The sequence below is a fragment of the Babylonia areolata genome, chromosome 9, assembly GCF_041734735.1.
Source record: "Babylonia areolata isolate BAREFJ2019XMU chromosome 9, ASM4173473v1, whole genome shotgun sequence".
NCBI classification, from domain to species: Eukaryota; Metazoa; Mollusca; class Gastropoda; order Neogastropoda; family Buccinidae; genus Babylonia; species Babylonia areolata.
In genome coordinates this window covers 50,135,380-50,159,451 of record NC_134884.1, presented here as the reverse complement: position 1 = coordinate 50,159,451, position 24,072 = coordinate 50,135,380, and the positions used below count along the sequence as shown (strand labels likewise).

Below are 24,072 nucleotides of genomic sequence, written 5' to 3'. Positions count from 1 at the left end.
GCCGTCCTGTAGGCACAGAGTACTGGTCAGTGTGATGGCCGTCCTGTAGGCACAGAGTACTGGTCAGTGTGATGGCCGTTCTGTAGGCACAGAGTACTGGTCAGTGTGATGGCCGTCCTGTAGGGACAGAGTACTGGTCAGTGTGATGGCCGTCCTGTAGGCACAGAGTACTGGTCAGTGTGATGGCCGTTCTGTAGGCACAGAGTACTGGTCAGTGTGATGGCCGTCCTGTAGGGACAGAGTACTGGTCAGCGTTGTAGGAAGGACAGAGTACTGGTCAGCCCTATGTTGTAGGAAGGACCGAGTACTGGTCAGCCCTATGTTGTAGGAAGGACAGAGTACTGGTCAGTCCTATGTTGTAGGAAGGACAGAGTACTGGTCAGCCCTATGTTGTAGGAAGGACAGAGTACTGGTCAGTTGTAGGAAGGACAGAGTACTGGTCAGCGTTGTAGGAAGGACAGAGTACTGGTCAGTCCTATGTTGTAGGAAGGACAGAGTACTGGTCAGTCCTATGTTGTAGGAAGGACAGAGTACTGGTCAGTTGTAGGAAGGACAGAGTACTGGTCAGTCCTATGTTGTAGGAAGGACAGAGTACTGGTCAGTGTCGTTGTAGGAAGGACAGAGTACTGGTCAGTGTCGTTGTAGGAAGGACAGACTACTGGTCAGTGTCGTTGTAGGAAGGACAGAGTACTGGTCAGTGTCGTTGTAGGAAGGACAGACTACTGGTCAGCGTTGTAGGATGGACAGAGTACTGGTCAGTCCTATGTTGTAGGAAGGACAGAGTACTGGTCAGACCTATGTTGTAGGAAGGACAGAGTACTGGTCAGTTGTAGGAAGGACAGAGTACTGGTCAGTCCTATGTTGTAGGAAGGACAGAGTACTGGTCAGTTGTAGGAAGGACAGAGTACTGGTCAGTGTCGTTGTAGGAAGGACAGAGTACTGGTCAGTCCTATGTTGTAGGAAGGACAGAGTACTGGTCAGTTGTAGGAAGGACAGAGTACTGGTCAGTCCTATGTTGTAGGAAGGACAGAGTACTGGTCAGTGTCGTTGTAGGAAGGACAGAGTACTGGTCAGTTGTAGGAAGGACAGTGTACTGGTCAGTGTTGTTGTAGGAAGGACAGACTACTGGTCAGTGTCGTTGTAGGAAGGACAGAGTACTGGTCAGTGTCGTTGTAGAAAGGACAGAGTACTGGTCAGTCCTATGTTGTAGGAAGGACAGAGTACTGGTCAGCGTCGTTGTAGGAAGGACAGAGTACTGGTCAGTTGTAGGAAGGACAGTGTACTGGTCAGTGTTGTTGTAGGAAGGACAGACTACTGGTCAGTGTCGTTGTAGGAAGGACAGAGTACTGGTCAGTCCTATGTTGTAGGAAGGACAGAGTACTGGTCAGTCCTATGTTGTAGGAAGGACAGAGTACTGGTCAGTTGTAGGAAGGACAGTGTACTGGTCAGTGTTGTTGTAGGAAGGACAGACTACTGGTCAGTGTCGTTGTAGGAAGGACAGAGTACTGGTCAGTCCTATGTTGTAGGAAGGACAGAGTACTGGTCAGTGTCGTTGTAGGAAGGACAGAGTACTGGTCAGTGTCGTTGTAGGAAGGACAGAGTACTGGTCAGTCCTATGTTGTAGGAAGGACAGAGTACTGGTCAGTCCTATGTTGTAGGAAGGACAGAGTACTGGTCAGTCCTTTGTTGTAGGAAGGACAGAGTACTGGTCAGTGTCGTTGTAGGAAGGACAGAGTACTGGTCAGTGTCGTTGTGGGAAGGACAGAGTACTGGTCAGTCCTATGTTGTAGGAAGGACAGAGTACTGGTCAGTCCTTTGTTGTAGGAAGGACAGAGTACTGGTCAGTGTCGTTGTAGGAAGGACAGAGTACTGGTCAGTCCTTTTTTGTAGGAAGGACAGAGTACTGGTCAGTCCTTTGTTGTAGGAAGGACAGAGTACTGGTCAGTCCTATGTTGTAGGAAGGACAGAGTACTGGTCAGTGTCGTCGTAGGAAGGACAGAGTACTGGTCAGTCCTATGTTGTAGGAAGGACAGAGTACTGGTCAGTTGTAGGAAGGACAGTGTACTGGTCAGTGTCGTTGTAGGAAGGACAGAGTACTGGTCAGTCCTTTGTTGTAGGAAGGACAGAGTACTGGTCAGTTGTAGGAAGGACAGAGTACTGGTCAGAGTCGTTGTAGGAAGGACAGAGTACTGGTCAGTTGTAGGAAGGACAGATTACTGGTCAGTCCTTTGTGACTGACTGTTGTAGGAAGGACAGTGTCAGTCCTTTGTTGTAGGAAGGACAGAGTACTGGTCAGTCCTTTGTTGTAGGAAGGACAGAGTACTGGTCAGTTGTAGGAAGGACAGATTACTGGTCAGTCCTTTGTGACTGACTGTTGTAGGAAGGACAGTGTCAGTCCTTTGTTGTAGGAAGGACAGAGTACTGGTCAGTCCTTTGTTGTAGGAAGGACAGAGTACTGGTCAGTCCTTTGTTGTAGGAAGGACAGAGTACTGGTCAGTCCTTTGTTGTAGGAAGGACAGAGTACTGGTCAGTCCTTTGTTGTAGGAAGGACAGAGTACTGGTCAGTCCTTTGTTGTAGGAAGGACAGAGTACTGGTCAGTCCTTTGTTGTAGGAAGGACAGAGTACTGGTCAGTCCTTTGTTGTAGGAAGGACAGAGTACTGGTCAGTCCTTTGTTGTAGGAAGGACAGAGTACTGGTCAGTCCTTTGTGACTGACTGTTGTAGGAAGGACAGTGTCAGTCCTTTGTTGTAGGAAGGACAGAGTACTGGTCAGTCCTTTGTTGTAGGAAGGACAGAGTACTGGTCAGTCCTTTGTTGTAGGAAGGACAGAGTACTGGTCAGTCCTTTGTTGTAGGAAGGACAGAGTACTGGTCAGTCCTTTGTTGTAGGAAGGACAGAGTACTGGTCAGTCCTTTGTTGTAGGAAGGACAGAGTACTGGTCAGTCCTTTGTTGTAGGAAGGACAGAGTACTGGTCAGTCCTTTGTGACTGACTGTTGTAGGAAGGACAGTGTCAGTCCTTTGTTGTAGGAAGGACAGAGTACTGGTCAGTCCTTTGTTGTAGGAAGGACAGAGTACTGGTCAGTCCTTTGTTGTAGGAAGGACAGAGTACTGGTCAGTCCTTTGTTGTAGGAAGGACAGAGTACTGGTCAGTCCTTTGTTGTAGGAAGGACAGAGTACTGGTCAGTCCTTTGTTGTAGGAAGGACAGAGTACTGGTCAGTCCTTTGTTGTAGGAAGGACAGAGTACTGGTCAGTCCTTTGTCGGCGGACTGCTGTGTCGTGGTGTCCGTCAGACAGCAGGCTGTTGTGTGCACGCTGTGTGTCTGTGTGTGCGTGACTCCGTGTTCTGTGTCGGTATGTGCGCCTGTGTCACTGCAAGCGTGATCCCTGAGTGCTGTCCATTTTCCTGCTTGTTTTTATTTCAGTCGTTTACCTGCTGCACACCCTTCCTTTCACTGTGCTTGATATCGGCCCTTTCACTGTGCTTGATATCGGCCCTTTCACTGTGCTTGATATCGGCCCTTTCACTGTGCTGTGCTTGATATCGGCCCTTTCACTGTGCTTGATATCGGCCCTTTCACTGTGCTGTGCTTGATGTCGGCCCTTTCACTGTGCTTGATATCGGCCCTTTCACTGTGCTTGATATCGGCCCATTTACTGTGCTTGATATCGGCCCTTTCACTGTGCTGTGCTTGATATCGGCCCTTTCACTGTGCAGTGCTTGATATCGGCCCTTTCACTGTGCTTGATATCGGCCCTTTCACTGTGCTGTGCTTGATATCGGCCCTTTCACTGTGCAGTGCTTGATATCGGCCCTTTCACTGTGCTTGATATCGGCCCTTTCACTGTGCTTGATATCGGCCCTTTCACTGTGCTTGATATCGGCCCTTTCACTGTGCTGTGCTTGATATCGGCCCTTTCACTGTGCAGTGCTTGATATCGGCCCTTTCACTGTGCTTGATATCGGCCCTTTCACTGTGCTTGATATCGGCCCTTTCACTGTGCTTGATATCGGCCCTTTCACTGTGCTGTGCTTGATATCGGCCCTTTCACTGTGCAGTGCTTGATATCGGCCCTTTCACTGTGCTTGATATCGGCCCTTTCACTGTGCTTGATATCGGCCCTTTCACTGTGCTTGATATCGGCCCTTTCACTGTGCTGTGCTTGATATCGGCCCTCTCACTGTGCTTGATATCGGCCCTCTCACTGTGTTTGATATCGGCGCTTTCACTGTGCTGTGCTTGATATCGGCCCTTTCACTGTGCTGTGCTTGATATCGGCCCTTTCACTGTGCAGTGCTTGATATCGGCCCTTTCACTGTGCTTGATATCGGCCCTCTCACTGTGTTTGATATCGGCGCTTTCACTGTGCAGTGCTTGATATCGGCCCTTTCACTGTGCTTGATATCGGCCCTTTCACTGTGCTTGATATCGGCCCTTTCACTGTGCTTGATATCTGATATCGGCCCTTTCACTGTGCTGTGCTTGATATCGGCCCTTTCACTGTGCTGTGTTTGATATCGGCCCTTTCACTGTGTTTGATATCGGCCCTTTCACTGTGCTTGATATCGGCCCATTTACTGTGCTTGATATCGGCCCTTTCACTGTGCTTGATATCGGCCCATTTACTGTGCTTGATATCGGCCCTTTCACTGTGCTGTGCTTGACATTGGCCCTTTCATTGTGCCTGATATCGATAAGTGCATTGCATTGTAATGAACTACTCTGTAGCAAGGTGAAGTGCACTGCATTGTAATGAACTACACTGAAGTGTACTGCATTGTAATGAACTACACTGAAGTGCATTGCATTGTAATGAACTACACTGAAGTGTACTGCATTGTAATGAACTACACTGAAGTGTACTGCATTGTAATGAACTACACTGAAGAGTACTGCATTGTAATGAACTACACTGAAGTGCATTGCATTGTAATGAACTACACTGTAGTACATTGCATTGTAATGAGCTACACTGTAGTACAATGCATTGTAATGAACTACACTGTAGCAAGGTGAAGTGCAATGCATCGTAATGAACTACACTGTAGCAAGGTGAAGTGCACTGCATCGTAATTAACTACACTGTAGCAAGGTGAAGTGCACTGCATCGTAATTAACTACACTGTAGCAAGGTGAAGTGCACTGCATCGTAATTAACTACACTGTAGCAAGGTGAAGTGCACTGCATCGTAATTAACTACACTGTAGCAAGGTGAAGTGCACTGCATCGTAATGAACTACTCTGTAGCAAGGTGAAGCGCACTGCATCGTAATGAACTACTCTGTAGCAAGGTGAAGCGCACTGCATCGTAATGAACTGCACTGTAGTGCATTGCATTGTAATGAGCTACACTGAAGTGCACTGCATCGTAATGAACTACACTGTAGCAAGGTGAAGTGCACTGCATCGTAATGAACTACTCTGTAGCAAGGTGAAGTGCACTGCATCGTAATGAACTACACTGTAGCAAGGTGAAGCGCACTGCATCGTAATGAACTACACTGTAGCAAGGTGAAGCGCACTGCATCGTAATGAACTACACTGTAGCAAGGTGAAGTGCACTGCATCGTAATTAACTACACTGTAGCAAGGTGAAGCGCACTGCATCGTAATGAACTACACTGTAGCAAGGTGAAGTGCACTGCATCGTAATGAACTACACTGTAGCAAGGTGAAGCGCACTGCATCGTAATGAACTACACTGTAGCAAGGTGAAGTGCACTGCATCGTAATGAACTACACTGTAGCAAGGTGAAGTGCACTGCATCGTAATGAACTACACTGTAGCAAGGTGAAGTACGCCGCAGCACACAGTACCTACCGACATGGTCTCCTTGTATCTGGCCGACTTGAACTGGGGCTTGACGTCATCCAGCCACAGAGGAATGACGCCTTCTACGTCATTTCCGAACATGCGCCTTTGCCAGTGGTCATCGGGAGGCGAGACAGAGGGAGGGTGGTGATGCAGAGAGGTCCCCTCGTCCCCCTCCCAGAACAGGAACGCCTTGGTGATGGCCCCAAAGCCAAAGGAGGAGATGGCGTCACGGTACCGGTCAGGCAAGGGAGGGACGAACAGCTGGGGGTTCTCTTTTAGGACCCCCATGGAGGCTGTCACGATCACGTGGTCTGCGTAGAATATGTCGCCATCTTCGCACTCGATCCTGACTGCGTAATCGCTCGCGGTTCTCTCGGAAATATAATCGTCTTTCGGGTTTCTGTGCGAGGTTTGACAGTTGCTGCTGACAGTTTGGTCCGTGTGCTCTTCAGCTGGGTGGGGATGAAGCGTGTCGCTGTGTCTGCCTTCTGCCGCACGTGCATCACGCTGTGGGTCCACAGTCAGGCTGTCGGTGCTGTGCTGCCTTCCGTCCGGCAGACTGCAGCGGTCCAGGTCGTCATCTGACGGTGTGGTTCCGGCACTGACTTCCTCATCAGCTGGGAGAATGACGTCTGCAGACCAGTGAATTTTTTTGACCACCTTGTTCAAACGCACGTGTTCAGGTGGTACCGAGTCTCTCAGCAGATGGTTGAAGACTTCAGCGATGCCTCCTGTGGTCTCCTTGGTCCCGTGTCCAGGGCAGAACACGTACTGCCCGGAGCCTGCCACACAGGGCAACCTACACTATGTTGTGTTTTGACAGACATGACACACAGGACACACAGGACTGGTCATGGGACAACTCACACTATGTTGTGTTTTGAAAGACAGGTGTGACCTTCGTAACATCCACCTAAAATGCCGTGGAGACAGTAAATGAAACAATACAGTATATAACGTAAAATGAAACAAATAATATATATATACACACACCAACGTTTTATGTTGCCTATGTAGTGGGATACATATATACATTTTCCGTGCTTATATGTATGTTAGCGCGCGCGCACACACACACCCACACACGCGCGCGCACACACACACAACACACATACACACGCACGCGCGCTTACATACACACAATGAAGTTTCAAACCCATATATGCCACACAATATTTGCTAAGCGGATTCCTGACCAGTATCATACCACTAACGCGCTAATCAGGCCGTGAGTGATGCAGACACAATTATTTGTGTACCTGTCATTGTGGATTTCTTCTGTATAATTTTGCCAGATGCTATGTTGCCATGGGTTCTATTTCAGTGCGCCAAGTGCGGGCTGAGCACGGGATCTCGGTTTATCGTCTCATCCCAATGACAAAACGCTCAGCTTGATTTTCCAGTCAAACCTGGGAGAAAAGGCAAGACCGGGACTCTAACCCTGACCTGACACACACTGTATCGGCAGGTGACCCTGACCCTCACACACACTGTATCAGCAGGTGACCCTGACCCTCACACACACTGTATCGACAGGTGACCCTGACCCTCACACACACTGTATCGGCAGGTGACCCTGACCCTCACACACACTGTATCGGCAGGTGACCCTGACCCTCACACACACTGTATCGACAGGTGACCCTGACCCTCACACACACTGTATCGACAGGTGACCCTGACCCTCACACACACTGTATCAGCAGGTGACCCTGACCCTCACACACACTGTATCAGCAGGTGACCCTGACCCTCACACACACTGTATCGGCAGGTGACCCTGACCCTCACACACACTGTATCGGCAGGTGACCCTGGCCCTCACACACACTGTATCAGCAGGTGACCCTGACCCTCACACACACTGTATCAGCAGGTGACCCTGACCCTCACACACACTGTATCAGCAGGTGACCCTGACCCTCACACACACTGTATAAGCAGGTGACCCTGACCCTCACACACACTGTATCGGCAGGTGACCCTGACCCTCACACACACTGTATCAGCAGGTGACCCTGACCCTCACACACACAGTATCGGCAGGTGACCCTGACCCTCACACACACTGTATCAGCAGGTGACCCTGACCCTCACACACACTGTATCAGCAGGTGACCCTGACCCTCACACACACTGTATCAGCAGGTGACCCTGACCCTCACACACACTGTATCGGCAGGTGACCCTGACCCTCACACACACTGTATCGGCAGGTGACCCTGACCCTCACACACACTGTATCGGCAGGTGACCCTGACCCTCACACACACTGTATCAGCAGGTGACCCTGACCCTCACACACACTGTATCAGCAGGTGACCCTGACCCTCACACACACTGTATCGGCAGGTGACCCTGACCCTCACATACACTGTATCGTCAAGTGACCCTGACCCTCACACACACTGTATCGGCAAGTGACCCTGACCCTCACTTACACTATATCGTCAAGTGACCCTGACCCTCACACACACTGTATCGGCAGGTGACCCTGACCCTCACACACACTGTATCGACAGGTGACCCTGACCCTCACACACACTGTATCGACAGGTGACCCTGACCCTCACACACACTGTATCAGCAGGTGACCCTGACCCTCACACACACTGTATCGGCAGGTGACCCTGACCCTCACACACACTGTATCGGCAGGTGACCCTGACCCTCACACACACTGTATCAGCAGGTGACCCTGACCCTCACACACACTGTATCAGCAGGTGACCCTGACCCTCACACACACACTGTATAAGCAGGTGACCCTGACCCTCACACACACTGTATCGGCAGGTGACCCTGACCCTCACACACACTGTATCAGCAGGTGACCCTGACCCTCACACACACAGTATCGGCAGGTGACCCTGACCCTCACACACACTGTATCAGCAGGTGACCCTGACCCTCACACACACTGTATCAGCAGGTGACCCTGACCCTCACACACACTGTATCGGCAGGTGACCCTGACCCTCACACACACTGTATCAGCAGGTGACCCTGACCCTCACACACACTGTATCGGCAGGTGACCCTGACCCTCACACACACTGTATCGGCAGGTGACCCTGACCCTCACACACACTGTATCAGCAGGTGACCCTGACCCTCACACACACTGTATCAGCAGGTGACCCTGACCCTCACACACACTGTATCAGCAGGTGACCCTGACCCTCACACACATCGGCAGGTGACCCTGACCCTCACATACACTGTATCGTCAAGTGACCCTGACCCTCACACACACTGTATCGGCAAGTGACCCTGACCCTCACTTACACTATATCGTCAAGTGACCCTGACCCTCACACACACTGTATCGGCAGGTGACCCTGACCCTCACACACACTGTATCGGCAGGTGACCCTGACCCTCACACACACTGTATCGGCAAGTGACCTTAACCCTCACACACACTGTATCGGCAGGTGACCCTGACCCTCACACACACTGTATCGGCAGGTGACCCTGACCCTCACACACACTGTATCGGCAGGTGACCCTGACCCTCACACACACTGTATCGGCAGGTTAGCGTCTTAACCGTTCCTTTGCTGTGGACACACTGAAGAGAGTAACAGTGTGTACCATGTGTCTCTCGTTATCCTAAGACACGACTTAAAAGTGTTTCTTGTTATTACGTCACTGGCCACTTTGTTTTCATGACACTCTTCTGGTCTCGTGTCCATTCTGCAGGCAGCTGTGTGTGATGGCCACAAAAGAAATACATGTTGATGGATGAATGCAGTGACTGTGGAATGAATGGATGAGAGACTGAAGAAGGAACATAAAAAGTAGAGCCCCAAAAAGCTGAGCCTTACCAGGTAGAGAGAGCTGATCCACAGTTCCCCCACTGTCCTGGCACTCCCAAGTCTCCAGCCACCTGCACATCACGCTCTGTTAGCATTGGACACTGGCAGAGTGCAGATATTATTCAAAATGGATATCATGTCGAAATACAAAAGCTGATAATCTGGTAGTTGTAAATGTTATTACTGACACAATTTAGCCTGAAAAAAGCATCATTATTATGTATTGTCATTACTAGTATAAATTATTTCGGTGATTCTTTGATGAAGACTCTCCCTCCTACCCCCATCTCTCTCTCTCTCTCTCTCTCTCTCTCCCTCTCTCTCTCTCCCTCCCTCTCTCTCTCTCTCAGTCACGGTCATTACTGTAGTACACATTTTCTCCCCTCAGCACCTTCCCCCTCTCCCTGTGCCAGCTAATCCTCCTTGTGGGATGGTCGGCACTCACCTGAACATGGCGGTTTTCAGGCCCTCCGACCCCTGCATGGAGTGTCTGCATGCTGGGTACATCCCCCTGTACAGGTGACCCACGGACACACTCACATCCTGGGCCGACTCCTTCCTGGGAACCTCAATGGAGGCGTCCTGTATGTCTTCCAGTACCTGTGGTTTGTGTCAATTTCTGTGTCTGATTTCCCGTGTATTGGCTACATACCAACCTACCTACATACCTAGCTACCTACTTACCTACCTTCTTCTTCTTCTTCATTTTCTGTTGTTGTTGTTGTTTTATTGCTGTTGTTGGCGACGTCGTCGTCGTCTCTATCCTCCTCCCGCTGCTGATCAGCATTATCTACAACCTTTGCAGTCAGCATTCTAAGCGCAGGTCATGACTGCGTCACACCCTCCTCCCGCTGCTGATCAGCATTATCTACAACCTTTGCAGTCAGCATTCTAAGCGCAGGTCATGACTACGTCACACCCCATGGTCCGTGGACAACTCGCAGGACCATTGATTTTTCTTTCATCATGTCATTCAGTCACATTTTCTTACGTTGGATAGTTGTTCTTTCTTTCTATCGTTTAACTCGCTAACAGTTCGTCTCTGTAAGTTTCGTTCCCACAGGAACGGCGATACGCTGAGTGGCTGACTGGCTGATTCCACTTTTCTAAAGGGCAAGTACCTGATTTTCTCTAGAATAGCTTTGAATTTTATTTGGGAAAAAAAAAGGTTTTGAAACGTCAGATATGAAATTTATCCTTAACTGATAAAACAGTGCCGAAATGAACGTTCGACTCGACCACGCCTCACTTTGACTTTGTCGCCACCATTTTGCCTGAGATCGCTGTTGACTCGCGCTGTACATTTTCGCCTTGCCAGCATGAGCTCATCAGAGTCCGAAACAGAACGATTGTACGACAGTGATGATTCTGTCACCATTCCTGACCCTGACGCTGATTCTGACTGGTCGGGTTTGGAAAATCAACCACCGAATCGAAGGAACGAGCAGGTGTCCATTGACAAGTGGGATGTATTTTTGGAAACACTGATATTTGAAGGAAAAAAACATAAAAATTTAATTTTGCTGTAAGTTTATATATCGATTGATTATTGACATATGATCCATAATCTTGGTATAGTAAGTTGATTCAGAGGGTAATCCATGAATTTTACTGTCAAAGAGATGTCTTGAAAACGGCAAGCGTTCCTTGTTTACATTTTAGCAGACAACTTTTTCCACCTTGCTGGCTGGTACAGTTAATTTTGTGTGTGGTCTCTATGTGTGTGTGTGTGTGTGTGTGTGTGTGTGTGTGTGTAAAAACAGCATGTGTCATTGTGTGCATGTGTGTGTGTGTGTGTGTGTGTAAAAACAGCATGTGTCACTGTGTGCGTGTGTTTGCGTGCACATATGTGTGTGTGTTTGTGTGTGTGTTTGTGTGTGTGTGTGCGTGTGTGTGAATATAATGTGACTGTAGTGTAATGTTGAAACCAGTACACAATGTAATGTGATTTTACTGTATCATAACTGCAAGAGAGGGAAAGAGTGTGTGAGAGAGATATAGTTTGTTTTTGCTAATATTTCTGCAATTTCATTCTTTGCACAAATGATCTTGCTTATAGTGCATAGTACAATGGAAATCAGTTTCCGAAGCATAATTGAGACACAATTAACTGTTTTCTTGTCTGGTGTATTAGGAATTATTTTTCAGTATCACTAGAGTTCTGTCTAGTCTAAATGTAGCCGTGTTGTGAACCGAGTGGTTTATCATAAAACTTATTAATTAAAAGGGGACGGCGGTACAAAAGAATTACTAAACTGAATGATTGACTGATTTAAAGGATCAAAGGATAGACAAGAATCCCCGTGCACAGGCCAGGAGCATATAGAGGCCAGTCAAAAAAAAGGGTTTTTCTATTGTTTTATTTACAATAGTTATAAGGAGATATAAAATAAGAGAAGAAGAAGAAGAGATAAAACAAGGATGAGGAGAAGAAATAAAACAGTGCCTGGAATGACACAAACATATGTCATTCAGCACAACATGTCAGCACAAGTGAGTAGTAAAGCACATGTATACATATTACATGGAAAGACTATCACTCGGTTTGGGTTAAGCAACAACATAAGATGAGATAATGCATATGTGTGAAGACCAAACAGTTTCAGTTTCAGTAGCTCAAGGAGGCGTCACTGCGTTCGGACAAAACCATATACGCTACACCACATCTGCCAAGCAGATGCCTGACCAGCAGCGTAACCCAACGCGCTTAGTCAGGCCTTGAAAAAAGACCAAACAACTGACATCAAATGACATTTCTAATACATTTAAACAGTGCGGTTAAAGTAATTGAAGCTATGCTGATTTAGTGAAAGTACACTGACAGCATAGATTAGGTAAAGCTGATACTGTGTCAAAGTGACTCAAATGAATCAGTTTATCATGTAGCACTTTACTGAAGTAAGCCGTATAGGAGAGGGCATAATAACTAAATTACAATTAACAGACTGTGATACATACCAGTTAGCTTTAACCAATAACTGATATTAATCCAACACTATCTTGTAATCACGACTGAATACTACACACATGTTAGAGTAATGAGAATCAGTGAAACACTGAAGCATCGTAACTGATATCAGCATGTGAAATAATACATGAATAATGAACAAGAGAATAAGTAGCTTTGATATAATGCTGGCAACCTGAGAGGATAAAGAGTGCTCAATACAGAGATTGGAAGAACTGTCATGGCTTAACCATTAAGTGGTGAATGAACCTACCCAGGTTATCCATCTCATCAAAGCCAAATATGAACATATCTAAGCTTGTGCTCAACATTTAAATCTCCTCCATTGAAGCGGGAAAAGTAACCTAACCCTCATCAGTGACAGCAAATGAGAAAGAATGGTCATCCGCTAGAACATTCTGGAACAAACTATCTTTGTCCCAAGACGTCATTGACTGTGATGTTAAGAAGAATCAAATGGAACACTGCTCCAAGCATATGACGACATGACAATTTTCTAGATCAATCATAGCCAAGCTGTGACTACATGTCAAAGCAATATCAACATACTCATATGAACACAAGCACTGTATCAAAGAATAAATTTACAAATCATCAGCACATTCTACACACTGTACTTACAGCGATACGTAGCAAAATGTCAGCCTCTTGGACAACGCACACACACACACACACTACTTGCGACACAGCAAGAGAGAGAGAGAGAGCAGACTCTCTAGTCAGTGACTGACCAGATAGAAAGTGACCAGATGATCACCCACTCCGTCAATTTATGCAAGTTAAGCAGACTGCAAAGACAGTCGCGTGTGCTGCAAAGCAGATCAGCTAAAATCAGGCTAAATCTGATAAGAATTGTGTTTGTTTCTGGGTGTTTAGTGATAGATTTCTACATGATTCCTGAACCGATTTACATCAGAAAGGTCGCAAAAGAAAGAGCTCAACACCTACTTTCTAATGAGTATAAAAGGAAGTGTTGATTATTTACAATGAATTTATAATCTTAATTTAAGTCACCTGAAAAGGGTCAGTTTTAGCAAGCTCATCACGGAAAATTAAAAACTGTGTTAAATCAGTTTAACGTAGGCAAACATACATGGAATAGATTTAAAGATGGAATTGCGACAATTCTGCCAGTATATAATGCTTACAGTTTACTGATCCGACAAAAGAGATGTTAATTAAATATGCTGCAGCAGAAACACAGATTAGAGCTCGCCCAATCACGTACAGCAAACTGGTTGGAGTGGTTGTGTGGTGAGAAGCACAAAATGACGTAAGCTTAGCATCAGTTGAAATCTTAGACTGACGAACGATTAAACTGGAATCAAGTATCTTTCTAACCAATTAAAGCGTGTGTGTAAGCACAACAAATATAATATTGCAGAGAACGATAGAGACTTGATTTAATAAATGGTTAGAGAAGAGTTTTAGAATGGGCTTTGCATTCCAACCAGGAATGGCATCACACATTCTGCACGAGTCATCATAGACCAGCAAGTCAGTTGCGAAAAAAGACGTCTGCTATAGCTTAGACTCCAAAACAGTTTCTGAAGCCTGAGCTGAGCGCTTGGCTACATCAAATAAAAACCCCAAAAGTAGAAATTGTGTTAGATTTATGGGGAAAATACGGACCTGCTCCACATGGCACTTCCGCCATCTTGGATCTCTTCGTTTTCAAGACTTCTTCTTCCGGATGATGCCCAGGGTCAACCATTTGACCATTGTCAGCATTTTGTGTGGTGGATTCCCGTTTTAAAAAAAAAATCAAGTGACAGTGAATCAGCAGAGTGCCATCTTCTTACCGAAGGTGGCAAGAGCTGAGGCATCAACAGTCTCCTTGGGCAGGGCATTCCAATCACGGATTGTTTTTGGAAAGAAGGCATTCAGCCTGATGTCCGCTCTACAGGGGATTCTGTTAAATGTTCTGGTGTGAGTTCTTCTGGCCCCTTGTTGTTGCTGGTGGAGGTGTGGGCACTTGACTTTGGTCATGCCCCTGCTGATCTTGTATAGCATGACCAATCTGGCTCCGTCTCCTCCTATGCCGTTCCAGGGTTTCCCACCCCAGTGTCTGCAGCAGTTCGGTAACACTGACTGTCCTCTGGTGTTTATTGAGGGCAAATCATGCTGCTCTTCGTTGGACCGCTTCCACGCAGTGCTCACTTTTTTTTAATTTCTCATTAATCGTGAGTTCGTCAGACTCTGATAGTGACCAGATAATGTCAGATAGTGAGTTTTCTGACAACTGGAACCCTGATGACGATGCTGAAGAGGGGACTGGAAGCACAGAGCGGCGAATTCTGACTGGACCCCATTCTGACCCAGAAAGATATGTGTGAGAAAGTAGGACTGGCAAACGAAATCTATGTAAACGTTGCTCCTCTGTTCAAAGTCATGCTTCTGGATCTCACTATTTGTTCCTTGCGTATCAGCAATGTATTTATTACAGCATTTTACACATTCAAATTATTGTTTTTGAAATTCAAGGCTATATTTTTACAATATCAAGTGTTGCTATGGAAGCGATTCCCTCTTGTAAATGTAAATTCGTTCATGAACTGATACTGAGTTTTTCAAAACTTTCAGTGCTCTTACTTTTCTGGTTGGTTTGAGAATGGGCTGAATTGAAGTATTTAGACTAAACTCGTGTATGCAGTGCTGTTTTATTTTATATCTATTATGTTTCAAATCTGATTTCAAGGCAGGGAGTTAAGACGATATACATCGAGGGCCAAGCCAGCCAGTGCTTCAATTTCAGCCTTCACGTGTGCATGGATTCTACTCTCTTGATGTCTATAGACACGTGGAGACGCAAGGAGGTTCACCACAGCTGCAAGTGTTTGTTTTTTTTCAAAATGTTCTTTACTGTGGAATTAGTATCCACACTTTGTGAATACACTAATATGTATGCACAACAGCATGGTCCTGACAGGGACCTGTTCGCCCTGTCTGGAGTGATGTTAGAATGAACTGTAAACACTTACATCTTGGAGAAAGAAAAGATTCTGTGAAATGTGAAACCAGTGACAGTTTATTGTTTTCAGAAGAGAGGAACAGTCTTCTTCTGTCTCACAGCGAGGTTGTCACTCAGGCTGAAGAGTGGATCACGATTCATTTCTTGCTAAAACACAATTTTTTTAAGATTTTTTTTTTTTTTTTTATCTTTCAAGTACATTTCCTTTACTCTGATTCAGCTTATTTATACAGTTTGTGCAGTGCTGTAAATGCTTATCAGTGCTGTAAATGCTTATCACTGTGTGTTGAATAGTATAAACTAATCTGTGTAATTTGTAATTGGTGGTCTGTGTTTGCCAACTGGCATTGTAGTATGCAAATTTTCAAGGTTTATTCTGATAATGAATATTATGTTGCTAAGTACTAAAAATGTCACATGCCTGTCAGCAGAAAACAAGAACTGTTTCTGGTTTTATTGTTTAGTTTGTATGAAATACTCTGAATGGATTTTGACAATGCAGCTTGTAGATGTTTGTTTGTTTTGTTTTGTTTTGTTTGGTTGTTTTGTTTTTTGTTGTTGTTGTTTGGTTGGGTTTTTTTGTTGTTTTTTTCGTTTGTGTTTTTTTGTTTTTGGGGTTGTTGTTTTTTTGGTTTTTTTGTTTGTTTTTTTTGTTTTTTGTTTTGTTGTTTTTTTGGTTTTTCTTTTGTTTTGTTTTGTTTTGTTTTTTTTGTTTTTTGTTGTTGTTGTTTTTTTACAGTTTACCATATATTTTAATGTGTGAGAACCGATTTGATTATGTGCCATTCATGACTGACTTATGATATAATTACAAAAATGATTTCATGCAAAAGCTTCATCAATTTTCTTTCATTTGATATACAACATAGGTGGCTTGCTTATGAGTGTCTCATATCGTGTGTTGAATGAAGGGATGGAGATTTACGTTTTTGATGGTAATGGGTGTTATCTTTCTGTGTACTAATAATGTCAAATATCTTATAATATAATAACAAATGGTATCTGATATCATTTTATGGGCTATGTCAAATATCCTGACTGATTTTGAACCTTGCAGAAAGAAAGGATTGTTCGTTTGTTTGTTTTGTTTTGTTTGTTTTTTTGTTTTGGGGGTTTGTTTTTGTTTGGGTTTTTTTTTTTTTTTTTGGGGGGGGGGGTTGTTTTGTTTTTTTGTTTGTTTGTTTTGTTTGGGGTTTGTTTTGTTTTTAATTCTTTAAGAGTTTTTTTATTTAACAACAACAAATTTACCCATAAGGCCTGATATGAGCATATGCCATTCATCTTTGATTCATGTTATCAATAAAACATGGATTTCATGTGAAAGAGTATTCAATATTCTTTCATTTGGTATATAATGTAAGTAGTTTGCTTGTTGGTGAGTGTCTGATATTAGTCTTGAATGACACCAGTGTGGTTATTTTAGCAAAACTGAACATTTTCGAACTGGTAAGTGTTTGTGTGTGTGTGTGTGTGTGTGTGTGTGTGTGTGTGTGTGTGTGTGCAACCAAGCGCTCTGCTTGCTTTAAAAACTGCTTCACACATCAGCTATAGCAGACGTGGTTTTCGCAACTGATTTGCCAGTCTACAATGACCCGTGCAGAATGTTTGACACCATTCCGGGTTGGAATGCTAAGCCCATTTTCAACCTATTCTCTAAACACCTATTAAATCAAGTCTCTGTATCATTCACTGCAATACTATATTTGTAGTGCTTACACACACACTATAATCAGTTAGAAACATACTTGATTTCAGCTTAATCATTCGTCAGTGTAAACATTTCAAATGACGCTAAGCTTACGTCATTTTGTCCTTCTCGCCACACACTCACTCCTCGACCAGTGTCACGGTACTTTATTGGCTGAGCTGTTTCTGCTGCAGCATATTTAATTAAGATCTCTTTTGTCAGATCAGTACACAACAAGTATTATATACTGGCAGAATCGTCGCAATTCCATCTTTAAATCTATTCCATTTATGTTTGCCTACGTTAAACTGATTTAACGCATTAGAAAGTAGGTGTTGAGCTCTTTCTTTTGCGACTTACCTGATGTAAATCGGTTCAGGAATCATGTAGAAATCTATCACTGAACACCTTGTAACTAACACACTGCTAAGCAAATTTAGGTTTTGAGCTGATCTGCTTCGCAACACATGCAATTGTCTTTGCAGTCCGCTTAACTTGCATAAAGAGACGGAGTGGGTGATCAGTGGTCACTTTCTACCTGGTCAGTCATCTGACCAGAGCCTGCTGTCTTTCTCTCTTGCTGTTTCGCAAGCAGTGTGTGTGTGTGTGTGTGTGTGCGTGTGTGTTGTCCCAGAGGCTGACATCTTGCTACGTATCACTGTAAGTACCCCATTTAGAATGTGCTAATGATTTATAAATTGTATTCTTTGACACAGTACTTGTGTTCATATGAGGATGTTGTTATTGCTTTGTTCAGTTATTGCTTTGTTCAGTTCAGTTATTGCTTTGACATGTAGTCACAGCTTGGCTATGATTGATCTAGAAAATCGTCATATGCTTGGAGCAGTGTTCCATTTGATTCTTCTTAACGTCACAGTCAGTACCCTGCTTAGGTGGAGGAGATTTAAATGTTCAGCACAAGCTTAGCTATGTTCACATTTGGCTTTGATGAAATGGATTAATTGTGTAGGTTCATTCACCACTAAATGATTAAGCCATCACAGTTCCAATCTCTGTATTGAGCGCTGACTAATTTATCCTCTCAGGTTGCCAGTAATAAATCAAAGCCACTGATTTTATCTTGTTTATTATTCATGTGTTATTTTTGCATGCTGATATCAGTTTTGCTGCTACAGTGTTTCACTGACTCGCATTACTCTAAGATGTGTGTAGTATTATGTGGTGATTACAAGATAGTGTTGGATTAATATCAGTTATTGGTTAAAACCATCTGATATGTATCACAGTCTATTAATTGTAATTTAGAGATCATGCCCTCTCCTATACGGCTTACTTCAGTATAGTGCTACATGATAACTGATTCATTTGAGTCACTTTGACTGTCAGTGTACTTTCACTAAATCAGCATAACTTCGATCACTTTAACTGCACTATTTAAATGTATTAGAAATGCCATTTGATGTCAGTTCTTTGGTCTTCACACATATGTATTCAAGTTATCTCATCTTATGTTGTTGCTTATAACAAACCGAGTGATAGTCCTTCCACGTAATATGTATACATGTGCTTTTCTATTCACTTGTGTTGACATGTGCTTAATGACATCTGTTCACTTGTGACTGTTCAGGCACTGTCTTCCTCTTAATTCTTCTCCTCATACTTGTTTTATCTCTTCTTCTCGTCTCTCATCTTCTTTACTTACTTAACTATTGTAAATAAAATAATAGATAAACCCTTTTGTGACTGGCCTCTATACGTTCCTGGCCTGTGTGCAGGGATTCTTGTCTATCCTTTTATCCTTTAAATCATTCAGTTAGTTCTTTTGTACTGTACCCTTTCATTATAAATAAACCACTCGGGTACACAGCTACATATATATATATATATATATATATATATATATATATATATATATATATATATATATATATATATCAAAACCCTTTCTCTGAAAGATAATCCAAGTGCACATGCAGTGAAAATATAAAGTGTTTTATGAGTTCTGTGTTTTCTTGTTTTTTTCTCCAGTCATAACGTACTGCTTTTGTGCTGCATAGATTTGTACAAGGAAGTAATGTGCTATGGGACGAAGAATAAGAATGACAAAAAGACAAAATTAATTATTTTCCAGTCATTGCATTATTGCATAATACGCTATGGGATGAAGAATAATAATGATAAAAAGACAAAAGAAACCATATTTCCAGTCACTGCATTAATGCAAAGTCAGAATAGTTATATAAAGATTTTTTTGTGGTCACTACAGTGTTTGAAAAAGGTGAAAGATCCAACAGGTTTTTACGGCCATCAGATCGATGAATTCCTGTCCACTATGTCTATGGCTTGGTATAGGAAGGCAGGGCCCAATCATCATCTTCCACCGTTTTAACCTCCCCTAACCGAATATTATCTGCCCTTTCACACCAGGGTGAAAATCGGAGTCAACTGCCTGTCCAACGGACACGCCATGCCGAAACAGGGCCTCGAACTCTGATCGTTGGTGAACACTGGATCAGAAGTCCAACTGACTAACTGATTCTGCCGAGGTGCCTTTCACTGCACTGTACCTGGCCAGAGCTGTGACGTCAGTGTGTGTGGTACCTGGAGATTACGGCGGAGGGTGTGTTTGTCCACAGCTGTGCCATCAGACAGACAGAACCGGAAGTCAGTGTACTGCAGCAGTGTGTCTGGTAGCTCCTCCTCCTCTGAGTCCTCTTCTGGAAGGAAACAACATGGCGACAGTATCGTTACAACATGGACACAGTATGGTACACAGCAAGGCTGGAAGGAAACAACATGGCGACAGTATCGTTACAACATGGACACAGTATGGTACACAGCAAGGCTGGAAGGAAACAACATGGCGACAGTATCGTTACAACATGGACACAGTATGGTACACAGCAAGGCTGGAAGGAAACAACATGGCGACAGTATCGTTACAACATGACCACAGTATGGTACACAGCAAGGCTGGAAGGAAACAACATGGCAACAGTATCGTTACAACATGGACACAGTATGGTACACAGCAAGGCTGGAAGGAAACAACATGGCAACAGTATCGTTACAACATGGACACAGTATGGTACACAGCAAGGCTGGAAGGAAACAACATGGCAACAGTATCGTTACAACATGGACACAGTATGGTACACAGCAAGGCTGGAAGGAAACAACATGGCGACAGTATCGTTACAACATGACCACAGTATGGTACACAGCAAGGCTGGAAGGAAACAACATGGCAACAGTATCGTTACAACATGACCACAGTATGGTACACAGCAAGGCTGGAAGGAAACAACATGGCAACAGTATCGTTACAACATGGACACAGTATGGTACACAGCAAGGCTGGAAGGAAACAACATGGCAACAGTATCGTTACAACATGGACACAGTATGGTACACAGCAAGGCTGGAAGGAAACAACATGGCGACAGTATCGTTACAACATGACCACAGTATGGTACACAGCAAGGCTGGAAGGAAACAACATGACAACAGTATCGTTACAACATGACCACAGTATAGTACACAGCAAGGCTGGAAGGAAACAACATGGCAACAGTATCGTTACAACATGACCACAGTATGGTACACAGCAAGGCTGGAAGGAAACAACATGGCAACAGTATCGTTACAACATGGACACAGTATGGTACACAGCAAGGCTGGAAGGAAACAACATGGCAACAGTATCGTTACTACATGACCACAGTATGGTACACAGCAAGGCTGGAAGGAAACAACATGGCAACAGTATCGTTACAACATGACCACAGTATGGTACACAGCAAGGCTGGAAGGAAACAACATGGCGACAGTATCGTTACAACATGGACACAGTATGGTACACAGCAAGGCTGGAAGGAAACAACATGACAACAGTATCGTTACAACATGGACACAGTATGGTACACAGCAAGGCTGGAAGGAAACAACATGACGACAGTATCGTTACAACATGGACACAGTATGGTACACAGCAAGGCTGGAAGGAAACAACATGGCGACAGTATCGTTACAACATGACCACAGTATGGTACACAGCAAGACTGGAAGGAAACAACATGGCAACAGTATCGTTACAACATGACCACAGTATGGTACACAGCAAGGCTGGAAGGAAACAACATGGCGACAGTATCGTTACAACATGACCACAGTATGGTACACAGCAAGGCTGGAAGGAAACAACATGGCGACAGTATCGTTACAACATGACCACAGTATGGTACACAGCAAGGCTGGAAGGAAACAACATGGCGACAGTATCGTTACAACATGACCACAGTATGGTACACAGCAAGGCTGGAAGGAAACAACATGGCAACAGTATCGTCACAACATGACCACAGTATGGTACACAGCAAGGCTGGAAGGAAACAACATGGCAACAGTATCGTTACAACATGACCACAGTATGGTACACAGCAAGGCTGGAAGGAAACAACATGGCAACAGTATTGTTACAACATGACCACAGTATGGTACACAGCAAGGCTGGAAGGACACACAGTGAGCACAGTACGGTACACAGCAAGGCTGGAAGGACACACAGTGAGCACAGAATGGTACACAGCCAGGCTGGAAGGACACACAGTGAGCACAGTATGGTACACAGCCAGGCTGGAAGAAAACACAGTGAGCACAGTATGGTGTACAGCAAGGCTGGAAGGACACACAGTGAGCACAGCATAGTACACAGCAAGGCTGGAAGGACACACAGTGAGCACAGCATAGTACACAGCAAGGCTGGAAGGACACACAGTGAGCACAGCATAGTACACATTAAGGCTGGAAGGAAGCAACATGGCCACAGCATGGTACACAGCCAGGCTGGAAGGACACACAGTGAGCACAGAATGGTACACAGCAAGGCTGGAAGGACACACAGTCACCACAGTATGGTACACAGCTAGGCTGGAAGGACACACAGTGAGCACAGTATTGTACACAGCCAGGCTGGAAGGACACACAGTGAGCACAGTATTGTACACAGCCAGGCCGGAAGAAAACACAGTGAGCACAGTATGGTACACAGCAAGGCTGGAAGGACACACAGTGAGCACAGCATAGTACACAGCGAGGCTGGAAGGACACACAGTGAGCACAGCATAGTACACATTAAGGCTGGAAGGAAGCAACATGGCCACAGCATGGTACACAGCAAGGCTGGAAGGACACACAGTGACCACAGTATGGTACACAGCCAGGCTGGAAGGACACACAGTGAGCACAGTATGGTACACAGCCAGGCTGGAAGGACACACAGTCACCACAGTATGGTACACAGCCAGGCTGGAAGGACACACAGTGAGCACAGTATGGTGCACAGCAAGGCTGGAAGGACACACAGTGACCACAGTATGGTACACAGCAAGGCTGGAAGGACACACAGTGAGCACAGCATAGTACACAGCAAGGCTGGAAGGACACACAGTGAGCACAGTATGGTACACAGCCAGGCTGGAAGGACACACAGTGACCACAGTATGGTACACAGCAAGGCTGCTGCATCGTTTTTGCCGCCAATGTATTGCCTTGTGCTGTACTGCTTTGTATTCTATTATTACTCTTTGATACAACAGATTTCTCTGTGTGAAATTTGGGCTGATCTCCTCAGGGAGAGCGCCGCAACAGTGACAGCGCCACCCTTTGTTCTGCCTGCAAGTGTATTTTATCTTCCTATCAAAGAGAAATTTTCTACATGATAATTTCATTTTGCCAGGGACATCCCTTTTACTGCCGTGGGATCTTTTACATGCGCTAAGTGCATGCTACACACGGGACCTCGGTTTATCGTCCCATCCAAATGACTAGCTTCCAGACCACCACTCAAGGTCCTGTGGAAGGGGAATGTGGAAATCGATCCCGTGCATTCAGTTTCTCTCGCTCCCTGCACGGAGCTCGTTTCCATGGTGTTCGCCGTCATGGCTATCGACAGGAGTGTGTTGGTGTTCAGGGTGTTTTAGCGCTTGGGTACCTCTCCTTGTTTCCCTTACATCTGTTGTCTGCCGACCTCCTCATTCTACCGCTGTCAGTCTCTTGGCTGAAAACACTGCTGGTTGAACCAACACACTCATGCAAACCAATCCATATTATTTTAAAGTTCAGTGATAAAGAGAGCGTTGTTTTACTACTGCTTTCACATTTTGACACTTTCAAAGGTAGGTACAAGTGTTGGTGTGTTTTTTTTCCCGTTCTTAGTGCAGTATTAACTGTCTATTATTAATGGACAAGACAGATAACACCCGTTTCCATAGCGTGTTTATGCCCCCCACCCCACCCCCTAACCGTGCGGAAACTGTAGACGCTACCTGCCTATGCTAGAGAGGAACTTTCCTAAACAGTTCCAACCTATGGCTTTCTTCCACAGTGGTGTGAATGGCCATGAACCATCACACCTCACACTGAATGGCCATGAACCATCACACCTCACACTGAATGGCCATGAACCATCACACTGAATGGCCATGAACCATCACACCTCACACTGAATGGCCATGAACCATCACACCTCACACTTAATGGCCATGAACCATCACACTGAATGGCCATGAACCAGCACACCTCACACTGAATGGCCATGAACCAGCACACCTCACACTGAATGGCCATGGACCATCACACCTCACACTGAATGGCCATGAACCACCACACCTCACACTGAATGGCCATGAACCACCACACCTCACACTTAATGGCCATGAACCATCACACTGAATGGCCATGAACCAGCACACCTCACACTGAATGGCCATGAACCAGCACACTGAATTGCCATGAACCACCACACCTCATACTGAATGGCCATGAACCACCACACCTCACACTGAAT

General features: G+C 45.0%; 1 protein-coding gene across 2 annotated transcripts in view; it reads right to left on the bottom strand.

The window, feature by feature from the left end:
* LOC143285575 (spermine oxidase-like) overlaps nt 1–24,072 on the bottom strand; it is a 40,149-nt gene that overhangs the window by 8,527 nt on the left and 7,550 nt on the right. For both annotated transcript variants that reach the window (XR_013055707.1, XM_076592970.1), the window contains exons 4-7: nt 19,827–19,942; nt 10,084–10,238; nt 9,648–9,709; nt 5,824–6,599 (exon numbers count right to left, since the gene is read on the bottom strand). Coding sequence is in view for 1 of the 2 variants with exons in the window: in XM_076592970.1 (XP_076449085.1) it covers nt 5,824–6,599; nt 9,648–9,709; nt 10,084–10,238; nt 19,827–19,942 (1,109 nt within the window). In the remaining variant the exon portion in view is untranslated. The remainder of the gene's footprint in view (nt 1–5,823; nt 6,600–9,647; nt 9,710–10,083; nt 10,239–19,826; nt 19,943–24,072) is intronic.